This window comes from Hordeum vulgare, chromosome 3H (genome assembly GCF_904849725.1).
Source record: "Hordeum vulgare subsp. vulgare chromosome 3H, MorexV3_pseudomolecules_assembly, whole genome shotgun sequence".
NCBI lineage: Eukaryota > Viridiplantae > Streptophyta > Magnoliopsida > Poales > Poaceae > Hordeum > Hordeum vulgare.
This window is the reverse complement of record NC_058520.1, coordinates 557,158,288-557,170,877: the sequence shown is the minus strand read 5'-3', so window position 1 is coordinate 557,170,877 and position 12,590 is coordinate 557,158,288. Positions and strand designations below refer to the sequence as shown.

General features: G+C 43.3%; 1 protein-coding gene across 1 annotated transcript; it reads left to right on the top strand.

Moving 5' to 3' along the window:
* Window positions 1–3,115: 3,115 nt before the first annotated feature.
* LOC123440592 lies at window positions 3,116–4,905 on the top strand. Its single transcript, XM_045117156.1, has 3 exons — window positions 3,116–3,736; window positions 3,853–4,013; window positions 4,229–4,905. Exons 1-3 carry the CDS (start codon window positions 3,329–3,331, stop codon window positions 4,323–4,325), a joined length of 666 nt encoding a protein of 221 aa, XP_044973091.1. The 5' UTR covers window positions 3,116–3,328; the 3' UTR covers window positions 4,326–4,905.
* Window positions 4,906–12,590: the final 7,685 nt, after the last annotated feature.

Here is a 12,590-nt window from a genome sequence, read left to right as displayed (position 1 = left end):
GCACGGAAAAAATTAACACTCTAGCAGTCAGTTGAAACTGCGTCGAGTTGTTACCAAATTTTTATACACTCTAGTTGTTTGTCCATTTGTGATGATTCTATTTTTATTTGTCAAGCTACATTTTAGTTGTCAAGTTTAGTTTACTCTATGTCAATTCTATTTTATTTGTCATATAGGTTGCCAAAAAATTACATCCAAATTCCATAATTAGTTGTGCTTTGACTATTTTTGGTTAATGGTGTCATGTAGGACAATGTGCGGCGTCGCTAATTAGATTATCCCATCTTTTTTTATGTTCAATGCATTTTTTACCTATTTTTGTGTTCTGAGAAGCAAAATTATTTTTCTGGATAACAAGTTTTTTTGTATGCTCCCAAAATATGCAGCGTCATCATCCTCAAGTATGAAAAAAGCTGGGTATACACATGGGATCTCGCTGATTCAATCCACATCAAAGTAGAGTTGTCTGCTAATTATGCTGAAGTTGGGATAGAGTATCTGCAGGCAACCAACAAAGTTGAGGGCAAATTGATACTCTCACACTTAGTGGACAAATTCTTGTTGCGAGGCGAGCATAGTAAGAAGATAGTTACAAAATAAATTGAAAGGAAGAAGGACTATGCTCTTAGCTATCAGAATTTAGTCAGTAACTCATTTCTTCGACCTCACAATTTTTTTGGTTGTGTTTTTTTTTTCTCGAAAACATTCTGTTAGCTGATATGTCTTCCATATTTTTCACCAAAACCTTTTTTGCATACTTTCCAGGTAAAAGATGGCCTAGTTATCACTATATGTCATACTAGTTTGCTAGATAAAAAAAGCACCATACTTATACAATAGTTTTTTGAAACCTACCAGCTTTAACTACCACGAGTGTGCCTAACTTGCCAGATCTGATTTAACAAAAGTTATCGATTCTACCAGCTTGTCAAATAAAAACTGGCCTACTTACCAGAGAAGAGCGTGCCTACTTGCCACAGTGTGAAAGTTTTGCATTAACTAGTTTGGGAGAAAAGTCACAGCCCCATTTAGTTTTTTTTTGGGGGGGGGGGGGGGGGGGGGGGGGGGATATGTGATATTTTTTTAAAGATGTTAAACATATTTAAGGAAAAAGTTTTGCGTTCTAATAGTTTCACACTATTTTGGGAGATAAAGGTTGTCATAGTCGCCAGAAAATACGTGTGTATTTTCCAACGATGTTTCCAAGATTTTTATTTGCTAAATAAAAATGTCCTAGTTGCCATGCCTACATGTCAAGATATTTTTTTAGTTGCATATTTTTTGTTGTATGTACAACATCTACTTTGTGAGAATTCAGTAACCACGACTTCACAGACGGTGGGGAGGCGTGTTCCTGACCTGAAGCGCCTACATTTTCTCCGACTTTTTATTGACTTCTTGTGTAGCGCAAGTCTCCTTGAATTTTTCGAAGTCCTCTTCCGTTAGTGACGGATTGTCAGCATGAATCTTGGACCATGGTTCATTCTTCGCAATCGCTTTTTTCACCCTTACTTTCTAGGCGGACAAGCCGTTGGTGAACGTCACCATTGCCTTGTTGTTTTTCTTTGTCATGGGTTTGTAATCCCACAGAAGTTTACTTTCAGTCCGCCCGAGGAACAGGAACCTAGTGTGCAACTTCGCTAGGAGCATGTGCTCCATATGTGGTATCTTTCTTAACTTTTCATCGCTGATGTTGGTGGTTTTCGAGGATGCATCCTAGTTGATTTCCGTAGCACGCGTGCGCTTCCTCCGGCATCGTTGGCTCTAGTTTTGTGGGGTGCAGCGCCATGACCAATTTTTTCCGATGCCGAGCTCGTTTGGTTTTCTTGCCCTCTTCAGCTTCGGTCCTTCACCAGCTATATCAGCATCGTTGCCGATCTTGGGGGTGGTGTCGGTGCCGGTGCCCCTGTCGGTGCTAGTGCCAGTATCGGTTTTGGGGTTCTCAGTGCCACCCTACATCTGTAACTGGTGTTCGTCCGGGTAATCGAAATAATGATTTGATGCCTCAAAACGGTCTTCTTCAAGGCGACCAGAACCCCCGGCTTCGTCATGGCTAGACATATTTCCTATGAGTATTTAAGTATAATAGTTTAATTCTAGGCCGAATAAAATAAATAATAAAAAGGGGCCTATATTTGGTCAGAATGTTAATTCATTCCCCTTTCGGCAAATCCCGGACACTCGATATGTCCTAGTTTCTAGCACAAGTCATACCGAAATTTACGGAAATTTTCGACATGACCTTTGATAAGAAGTGGACATACGGAGAATCAACATTCCGGCAAACATAGGCCACTCGGACATTCCAGAAAAACATCAATGACAAGAAGGGACATTCCAACATTATTTCATCCATCTACATTTTTAGGAAAGATAAATGATGAAAGGTGAAAATGATATGCTTCATTAGGTCAAAAATAAGGTGTGGGCACTGCCCGTCTACACCTCCTCTCTCTTAATCTATTTACATGATTAACTAACTTACTTATATCTTTTCAATCAAGTACCTAAATTGCCCCTCTTTTTGTAACATCAAAACCCTTCTAGTGAAGACACCAAATATTATGCTACTGGCCGCCCTTGGGAACATTCGAATTGTAAGGGATTGGTTTACCTAAAAAATCTCTAGATACTAATTAGCACCCACATAATTATGGTTTTAAATCATTGGTGTTCCATGTGTAAATCATGGGAGCTCCATCTTCTAGAAAGACTGAAAGAACAAAATTATCGATTCACATTGAAAACATAAATTTCCGCAGGAAGCACACATTCACCAACCATACCTACTCACATGAGAGATTATCTCTACTATTAAAGGGGGATCTGCGTCGTGATGGTTCAACCTCCAGCGATCCCTCTTCCTACCGCTAGCCTTTCCACCGTTCCATCGATTTTTTTCAATCCCTCCATAAACCAGACGATAAATCAGCCGATTAGTTTAATAAAAAAAACCTTCGGTATATCGATCGAGAGTCTCCCATCAATCTGACGCACCGATTTTTATTTTAATCATCGCTTCCACCACTCGTTCCATCGATCCACCAAATAACCCACGATCGCACCAGCCAAAAAAACCAAGGTCCTTCTCTCGACCTCCACGTACGCACATCTCGTTCCCACCTTCCACTCCCCTTCCCCAAATCCTTTCCAGATTCGCCGCCCCACTCCCTTTCCCCAAATCACTTCCAGATTCGCCGCCGACTCATTCTCTCCTCGCACCCATGGGATGGAATCTCTTTTCTCGCCGCTGACCCTTGATCCGCCCCTGCCTCCATCACCTTGCTAGAGCTCGACGAGCAGGAACGACACAGCGGCGCTGGCAGCGATGAACAATGGCCCAGATCGCGTCGGCGCTCGAGTACCTCCACTTTGCCGTGAAGCCGCACGTGGTCCACCGCAACGTGACCTCCTCCATCATCTTCGTGGAGGCCGACATGCGCGCCCGGCTCGGCGACTTCGGCCTGTCGCGGCTCCTGGCGACACCCGACGCCTGCTCGACGGCGACCGAGTGGGAGGTGGCGTGGTGGTGCTGGAGCTGGTGACGGGGCTGCGGCCCGTGGACGTGGACGTGGGCAGGGAGCGGCGGGACGTGACGCTGGTGGATTGGGTGGAAGTCATAGGAGAACCAGGTTGGGTTCAAGTAAATCATATGAACTTCATCAAGGGCACCACAACTCTCCTTGCCGATGGGGATGAAGTTGTCTTGCGTTCACAGCACCATAGACATGTCTGCGTATCCTTTTCTTATCATGTTTTCTTGCTTCATTTCATTTCAGTGATGCTGCCAGATTTGTTGGTTTGACCATTCTCTGAAATCAACCTTGGGAGTTAGCCTTAACCTGCTGCCAGATTTTCCAGTATCTCTTAAATGGCAATGAAGCGCCGATCTCTGTATCAGCTGGAGAGAATAACAAGGGAGTATCTCAAACTTTTAAGGATGGACTGAAACGAGGAATTCTTTGTCCAGATGCTATTCAAGTTACGCTTGAGAATTTCCCATACCATCTTAGGTAATTAATATGCTACTTGTGTTTAGCTGATTTGTTTGGACATCTATCTGTTATTTAAACACTTTTCTCTGCATCCCCCAAAACTGAGGGTTGTATGCTTTTAGTGCTCAAGTTGTTAGGCTTATATTAGGCATAGAAAATTGTTTACAATGTTTGTTTGAATCACCTTTTCTCTCATTATTCATCGAATTGTCTTTCCTTTTTTTCTCATGAAGTGAGAATACAAAGAGCAAACTCTTATCAACTGCATATATACACATGGAACACATGGGAAGGACCTTCATCAAAGTTTATCAAGAATTTCGTCTCTGAACTAGCGAATTCTATTATCTGGCCCATCTGTTATTTAAACTATGTATGTTTGGATGGATAATTCGGTAGGTCATAATCTGAAAATTTCTTGTTTCTGTGCGGGAAGCAGTGAGTGGGAGGTCAGTTTGCTCTGAATCCCTGAGAGTTTGGGCCATGCATCTCTTGCTCAATCGGCGTGCTGATCTTAGCAGGCGCCAGGGGGACATCACCAGAACTGCTGCATCTTCATCCGGCTTGCTTTAGATAACAGAGAACAAAGGAACCAGCTTGCCAAAAACAAAGTTCCACACTCTTTTTCAGTCACATGTGTGGTCTACTTTTCTGAATTTTGGTACAGAAAATGACCACATTGCCAATTCCAGCTGGATGCGAAGAGAACATCACTTGTTGGCTCTCTTGACAAAATGCGGGGTTTGACATGATTTACGACGATATGTCTTCTTGGATGGATGTGGCGCACACAAGAACAACAGCCTGGAGTACAACTTGTTGATGCAAAACATCCATGTGTTACAGAGTAGTTTGGCTGCTCAAGAATCACAATGTTGGACACCCTCAGGTACTGGACGAATTGGATGCAAGGGACCCCATCTTGGTTGTTCTTCCTCTGATGCATACCCAAAAGCCTCGAATTTACATCACCTATAGGTAAATATTGTTGCCATGTATTGCTAATTCTGAATTTTTGTGTCCTTGATTACTATCTGAAGTTAACTGCTACTTCTAAATTTTTGTATGCTTCATTAATTTTGCCTCATGACATATAGTTCCTCAGGTGTTGGAATATTTGGACACCCGAGTAGTGATCTTGGTTGTTCTACACTCGCTACGTAGCAAAAATCGCATCCTACAGGTATATACTATTCCATCCATCACTAATTCTTTCAATTTAGTTTGGCTAGATTGAATACTTAGCTCTGCATTTTGTTATTTTTCTCTGTTCTGAATTTTTGTTTATTTATAGCTATGCAGTCTATTTATTTAACGTGTTCTGAATTTTTGTTTGTTTATGGTATGAAAATCCATATGCCTTGCATTCATCCAATTATCTCTCTTGGAAAAATCATGTACTGGCCGATGCAAATCTTAATTATATATATTTTGTTCGAAATACTAAGGCATGATAAGATCTGGCAGTTGTATTCAGATTTTGCTCTTAAATTGCAAATTATTTCAGAGAAAGATGGATGGGCGTATCCCCACCAAGATGGATGGATAGTAGGTTACTAAATTGCATATCTCACCTTGTGGTCCTCTTAACTGAATTGATCTATTTGTTCTTCAAATATTTATTTCAAGTTTTCTTTCAAATATTACTGTATTCTATTCTTATCTACATTGTAGAATTATGTATTCTCGATTATACTTGCTTCTATTTGTTTCCTTGACTATGAAACCATAATTGATTTGAATTCTTTCCATCGGTCTTTTTGTTAGATCTCATGACACTGCATGTGTTGTTGACACCAAGCACCATCTGGATCGCTTGCCTACTTGTCGTGGCTTGAACTGCTTGTGACTTGATGGTTCACCGTCGTGCTCACCTTCTGCTGCCAAGGTTGCGGTGTGTTCTTCGGTCCGGAGAGGTCGTCCTATGTTGCCATTGACAGTGATGATTCCTCGGGGTCCGGGCATCTTCAGCTTGAGATAAGCGTAGTGGGGCACCGCATTAAATCGGGCAAAGGGGGTGCGGTCGAGCAGTGCGTGGTATCCACTGTGGAAGGGGACAATGTCGAAGGTCAAATCTTTGCTGTGGAAGTTATCGGGTGAGCCGAACACGACTTCTAGCGTAATGGTTCCAGAGCAACGGGCCTCGACGCTTGGAATTACTCCTTTAAAGGTAGTGTTGCTTGGTTTTATTCTTGATGGGTCGATGCCCATCCTTTTCACCGTATCTACGTAGATCAGATTAAGGGTACTTCCATCGTCCATGAGGACTCTAGTGAGGTGGTACCCATCTATAATGGGGTCAAGGACGAGGGTGGTCAACCCTCCATGACGGATACTGGTCGGATGGTCCCTGCGGTTGAATGTGATCGGGAAAGCCGACCATGGGTTGTACTTTGGTGCTACAAGCTCTACGGCGTAGACTTCTCGGAGTGCTCGTTTCCGCTCCTCCTTGGGTATGTGTGTCACGTAAATCATGTTTACGGTTTTTACCTCGGGAGGGAACTATTTTTGGCCTCTGTTGTTCGAGCCAGGGGGCTCCTCGTCATCTTTGCTTCGAGGGCTCCGACCTTGTTCTTTGGCCGCTAATTTGTTGGCCTGCTTGAATACCCAACAGTTATGGTTGGTGTGAGTGGCTGGCTTATCTTGGGTGTCGTGGATTTGACAAGGTCGTTCCATAATTTTTTCCAATTGGGTTGGCCCGTCTTTATTCCCTTTAAGGGTTTCTTCCGTTGTCCTGGCTTGGAGCTGCGGAACCAGCATTGATTGTTGTGTCATCGGCATCCCGTGTGCGAAGGCGGCGCTTGTTCTTGTTTTTCCTCAGCTTGCCATTCCCGTCTCGAACTTCAGAGGTTCCAGGATCTTTCGAATTGTGGTTGCGCCGAGCGAGCCAATTGTCTTCACCTGCACAAAAGCGGGTCATGAGTGAAGTGAGGATGGACATTGTCCTCGGCCTGTCTTGTCCGAGCTAGCGAGCCAACCACTCGTGCGGATGTTCTGCCAAAAAGAGGCTATTGCCTTGGCATATGGGCAATCCATGATTTAGTTTCTCTTTGTTAGGCATCAGTTCCAGAATTCTCTAGCCGACTCGCCCGCCTTCTAGACGACGTTACTCGGGTCGGAGGAATTCGGGGGCCAAACATAGGTCCCCTGGAAGTTAGATAGGAAAGTTTCTTCAAGATCTTCCCAACTTCTGATCGAGTCTTCAGGCAGGCTATTCAACCAGTGTCGTGCTGGCCCTTTCAGCTTAAGGGACAAGTATTTGATAGCGTGGAGATCATCTCCTCTCGCCATGTGGATGTGAAGAAGGAAGTCTTCTATCCACACCACAGGGTCCATAGTTTCGTCGTACGATTCTATGTTAACGGGTATGAATCCCTCTGGGAACTGATGCTGCATTACTTTATTACTGAAACATAGTGTGTGTGCAAAACCTCTTGTCCAGACTATCTTGTTCCGAAGACCGGCGTTGGGATGAGTGCGGTATGAATCTCGATCTGTGGCATAGTATGACATCCGAGGTGGCTCTCCATCCCATCTAGTGGGGGTGCTTTTTTGACCCATAAATGGATCTATTGCGGCCTGTCTTGTTATCCAGGTTGTACCGTAGGTAGTTCTGCCATGAGGGTTTGTTCTCTCTTTCATCTTCCCACGGGGTGGCCCAGGGTGATATTCGGCGTCCGATGCCACCTTGTCGCGCCCTCGAGGCGGGCAATCGGGTTGGTCATAATCTGTGCGCTTGGGGGATGCGGGCCTTGGGGCTTCGTCATTGAATTGCGGAAATAGTCGGCGACGTGGATAACTTTTCTTCTGGTCCATCCATCCAAGCCCGTGCTCTTCCTCGTCGGCCAGTACCTTAGTCCATCTGCTATTTATGGTGTCTTGTTCGGCCTGGAGTTGACGTTGCCTTTCCTTTAAGCTTCGAGCAGTAGCTAAAAGTAGTTGTCGAAATTCTTCCTAGCCTCCAAGGTCATCGGGTGTCGCGAGGTCGTCGTCTTCTAGGTAGTCGTAGGGAGGAAGATAATCATCGTCGTCCGATCTGTTGATGTCGTCGGAGTCGTCCTGCTCCTCGGGTTGGTCCGCATCCTCGAGTGGATGTTCAGGTATACCGAGGTTGTCGTGGTCTTTTGGGGTTTTATTTTCCCTAGTGTCCTATGAATGGGCTTTTCCTTTGTTCGCCTTAGCACGCGTACGCTGCTATCGACGCTTTGAGTTCTCCTCCCCGGACTTGTCATCGTTTGGCTGGGAGGGAATCACCGTTGTTACCGGGCGTGTCCATCATGTAGACATCATAAGTGGACGTTGCGGTCCATCGCCCAGTGTTTGAGGGAGTGGGTTCCTCGGCCTCCTTGTCCATACCCTCGAGCTCCTCGGAGCCGTAGTCTAACCCGTCGGTTAAATCTTCAACGGTTGCTACTAGGTGGGCGGTGGGTGATACATCTCCAACGTATCTATAATTTTTTTATGGTTCCATGCTATTATCTTGTCAACTTTGGATGTTTTATATGCATGAATATGCTATTTTATATCTTTTTTGGGACTAACCTATTAACTCAGTGCCAAGTGCCAGTTTCTGTTTTTTTCGTGTTTTTGGCCCATTTTCACACGGAGTCCAAATGGAATGAAATTTACGATGATTTTTTTTGGACCAAAAGAGACCCCCGAAGCTTCGGGAGAAGGCCAAATGGGCCACGAGGGAGTCACAAGCCCTCACGCCGCCGCCACCCCCCCCCCCCCCCCCCGATGGTGGCCCGCAGGCTTGTGACCTCCTCGTGGGCCCAACTGACGCAATTCCGACGCCATAAATTCCTATAAATTCATAAACCTCCAAAAAGAAACCTAGATCGGGAGTTCCGCCGCCGCAAGCCTCTATAGCCACCAAAAACCAATCCGGAGCCCGTTCTGGAACCCTGCTGGAGGGGGAATCCATCTCCGGTGGCCATCTTCATCATCTCGACGATCTCCATGACGAGGAGGGAGTAGTTCTCCCACGGGGCTGAGGGTATGTACCAGTAGCTATGTGTTTGATCTCTCTCTCTCGTGTTCTTGAGATGTCTTGATCTCGATGTACCATGGGCTTTGCTACTATAGTTGGATCTTATGATGTTCTTCCCCCTCTCCTTCTTGTAATGAATTGAGTTTCCCCTTTGGAGTTATCTTATCGGATTGAGTCTTTGAGAACACTTGATGTATGTCTTGCACGTGTCTATCTGCTGTGATCAACTTGCGGGTTTGTGACAATTGGGAACCTATGCATATGGGTTGGCACACGTGGATTCATGTGAGTACTTGATGTATGTTTTCCTGATCAACTTGCAGGTTCGTGACATTGGGAACCTATGCACAGGGGTTGGCACACGTTTTGACTCTCTAGTAGAAACTTGGGGCACTCTTTGAAGTTCTATGTGTTGGTTGAATAGATGATTCTGAGATTGTGTGATGCATATCGTATAATCATAACCACGGATACTTGAGGTGACAATGGAGTATCTAGGTGACATTAGGGTCTTGGTTGATATGTATCTTAAGGTGTTATTCTAGTACGAACTCTATGATGGATCGAACGGAAAGAATAGCTTCGTGTTATTTTACTACGGACTCTTGAATAGATCGATCAGAAAGAATAACTTTGTGGTGGTTTCGTACCCGACAATAATCTCTTCGTTTGTTCCCCGCTATTAGTGACTTTGGAGTGACTCTTTGTTACATGTTGAGGGCTAGTTATATGATCCAATTATGTTATCATTGTTGAGAGAACTTCACTATTGAAAGTATGAACCCTAGGCCTTGTTTCCACGCATTGCAATACCGTTCGTGCTCACTTTTACCATTTGTTACCTTGCTGTTTTTGTAATTTCAGATTACAAAAACCTATATCTACCATCCATATTGCACTTGTTTCACCTTCTCTTTGCCGAACTAGTGCACCTATACAACTTACCATTGTATTGGGTGTGTTGGGGACACAAGAGACTCTTTGTTATTTGGTTGCAGGGTTGCTTTAGAGAGACCATCTTCATCCTAGGCCTCCTGCGGATAGATAAACCTTAGGTCACCCACTTGAGGGAAAATTGCTACTGTCCTACAAACCTCTGCACTTGGAGGCCCAACAACGTCTACAAGGAGAAGGTTGCGTAGTAGACATCAAGCTCTTTTCTGCACCGTTGCCGGGGAGGCTAGGTATGCAGCACTCACCTCCCGTCAACGAAGCTCTTTTCTGGCGCCGTTACCGGGGAGGTTAGCGCTTGAAGGTATATCTTTAGATCTTGCAATCGAATCTTTTTGTTTCTTGTTCTTTCGCTAGAAAACTACAAAAAAATGGAATTGAGGATGCCTCATATGCTCCATCTTTTCAATGTCTTTCGTGAGCATGATGGGAAGGAAAATTGTGCTCAAGTGCTGAAAGAAGAATTACATAGAATGCTTGGCATAGAATATGTGAATGATGAGCATGATTGCAATGTTCTTAGCATGAATTCTTTGAATACCCATGATGCTAATGATATGCAAAGCCACAAGCTTGGAGATGCTATATTTGATAAAGATGATCTTTTTAGTTCTTCCACTTTGAATGATCAAAATCAGTTTGATGAAAGCATGCCCCCTATCTATGATGATTATTGCGAGGATACTTATTCTTTAAAGAAGAGGGATGATAAAACTTGTCATACTCTCAAGTACCCCTTTGCTAAACCTTGCTTTTTCATTGTGGACACAATTTGTAGTGCTCAAGTCTTTGACGATACTCCCACTACTATTCTTGAGAATAGACTTCCTTATGTGGAGAGTAGTAAAATTTCTATGCTTGTAGATCATGAAAAGAATGCTTTAGGTGCTGGTTATATTGTTGAATTCATTCATGATGCTACTGAAAATTACTATGAGAGAGGATCATATGCTTCTACTTATTGCAATAGTATCAAGCTTCCTCTCCATATGTTGAAATTTTTGAAGCTATGCTTGTTTTGCCTTCCTATGCTAGTTGATTCTTACTCCAATAAATTGTTCGATCACAAAATCCCTATGCATAGGAAGTGGGTTAGACTTAAATGTTCTAGCCATTTGCTCCATGATGCTCTCGTTGTGTTTCAATCCTTACCTTTTATGTGAGCATCATTGAAATCAATGCCTAACTAAGGGCGTTAAACGATAGCGCTTGTTGGGAGGCAACCCAATGAATAAATTTTTCTTTGCTTTTTGCTTCCTGTTTTGTGTTTTCCAAACTTTCATAATTCTGTTATGATTGTGTTTTTTGTGTTTCTTTTTGCGTTTGTGCCAAGAAAAACCGTTATGATTAGTCTTGGGGATGATCGTTTGGTCATGCTGGAAAAGACAGAAAGTTTGTGCTCACGAAAAGAATTTTCATTTTTTCTGTAAGAGATTTTGAGTTGATTCCTTTTTCTTCTGATTTCTATGCAATTTCTTCAGACTGTCGTAATTTTTCAGAATTTTTTAAGTACCGGAGGTATACGAAATATACAGATTGCTACAGACTGGTCTGCTGTTAACAGATTCTGTTTTTGTTGTGTTGGTTGCTTATTTTGATGAAACTATGGACACTATCGGAGGGTATTAGCCATGGAAGATTGAAAATATAGTAACCCAACACCAACATAAGTAGAATTTAAGTTTTCTACAGTACATAAGGAAGTGGTGATTTGCTTTCTTATACTAATGATATCACGAGTTTCTGTTTAAGTTTCGTGTTGTGAAGTTTTCAAGTTTTGGGTGAAGTTCTTATGGACAAAGAGATAAAGAGTGGAAAGAGCTCAAGCTTGGGGATGCCCAAGGCACCCCAAGAGATTCAAGGATGCCGTAAAAGCCTAAGCTTGGGGATGCCCCGGGAAGGCATCCCCTCTCTCGTCTTCAATCCATCGGTAACGTTACTTGGGGCTATATTTTTATTCACCACATGTTATGTGTTTTTCTTGGAGCGTCTTGTATCGTAGGAGTCTTTTTTTGTCACAATCATCCTTGCTTCACACCTAGAGAGAGAGACATGCACTCACCGTGACTTTGTCGAACTTCACTTATATCCTTTGGTAGACAATTCAGCTCACATGTGCTTCACTTATATCTTTTGAGCTAGATACTTTTGCTCTATGTGCTTCACTTATATCTTTTAAGCACAGCGGTGCATGGCTTGGTAGTTGATCTATGCTTTGAAAGAGTCTCAAAAGGGGTAGTTATCCAAAGGGATACGAAAACTTCCACCTTCATGTGCATTGAATAGTTAGAGAAGTTTAATTCATCTCAATTAGTTTTGAGTTGTGGTTTTGGTAATATTGAAGTCATGCTAGTAAGGTGTTGTGGATCTAGAAATACTTGTGTTGAAGTTAGTGATTCCCGTAGCATGCACGTATGGTGAACCGCTATGTGATGAAATCTGAACATGATTAGTCTATTGATTGTCATCCTTTGTGTGGCGGTCGGGATCGCGCGATGGTTTATACCTACCAACCCTTCCCCTAGGAGTATGTGTTGAATGCTTTGTTTCGATTACTAATAAAACTTTTGCAACAAGTATATGAGTTCTTCATGACTAATGTTGAGTCCATGGTTTAGATGCACTTTCACCTTCCACCATCACTATCTTCT

Bases quoted from the DNA above. Each gene is read 5' to 3' on its own strand.
- LOC123440592 (XM_045117156.1), top strand. From the start codon at position 3,329: ATGAACAATGGCCCAGATCGCGTCGGCGCTCGAGTACCTCCACTTTGC. The intron at 3,737-3,852 runs GTATCCTTTTCT...ACCTGCTGCCAG, and splicing joins AGCACCATAGACATGTCTGC to ATTTTCCAGTATCTCTTAAA. The intron at 4,014-4,228 runs GTAATTAATATG...TTTCTCATGAAG, and splicing joins AATTTCCCATACCATCTTAG to TGAGAATACAAAGAGCAAAC.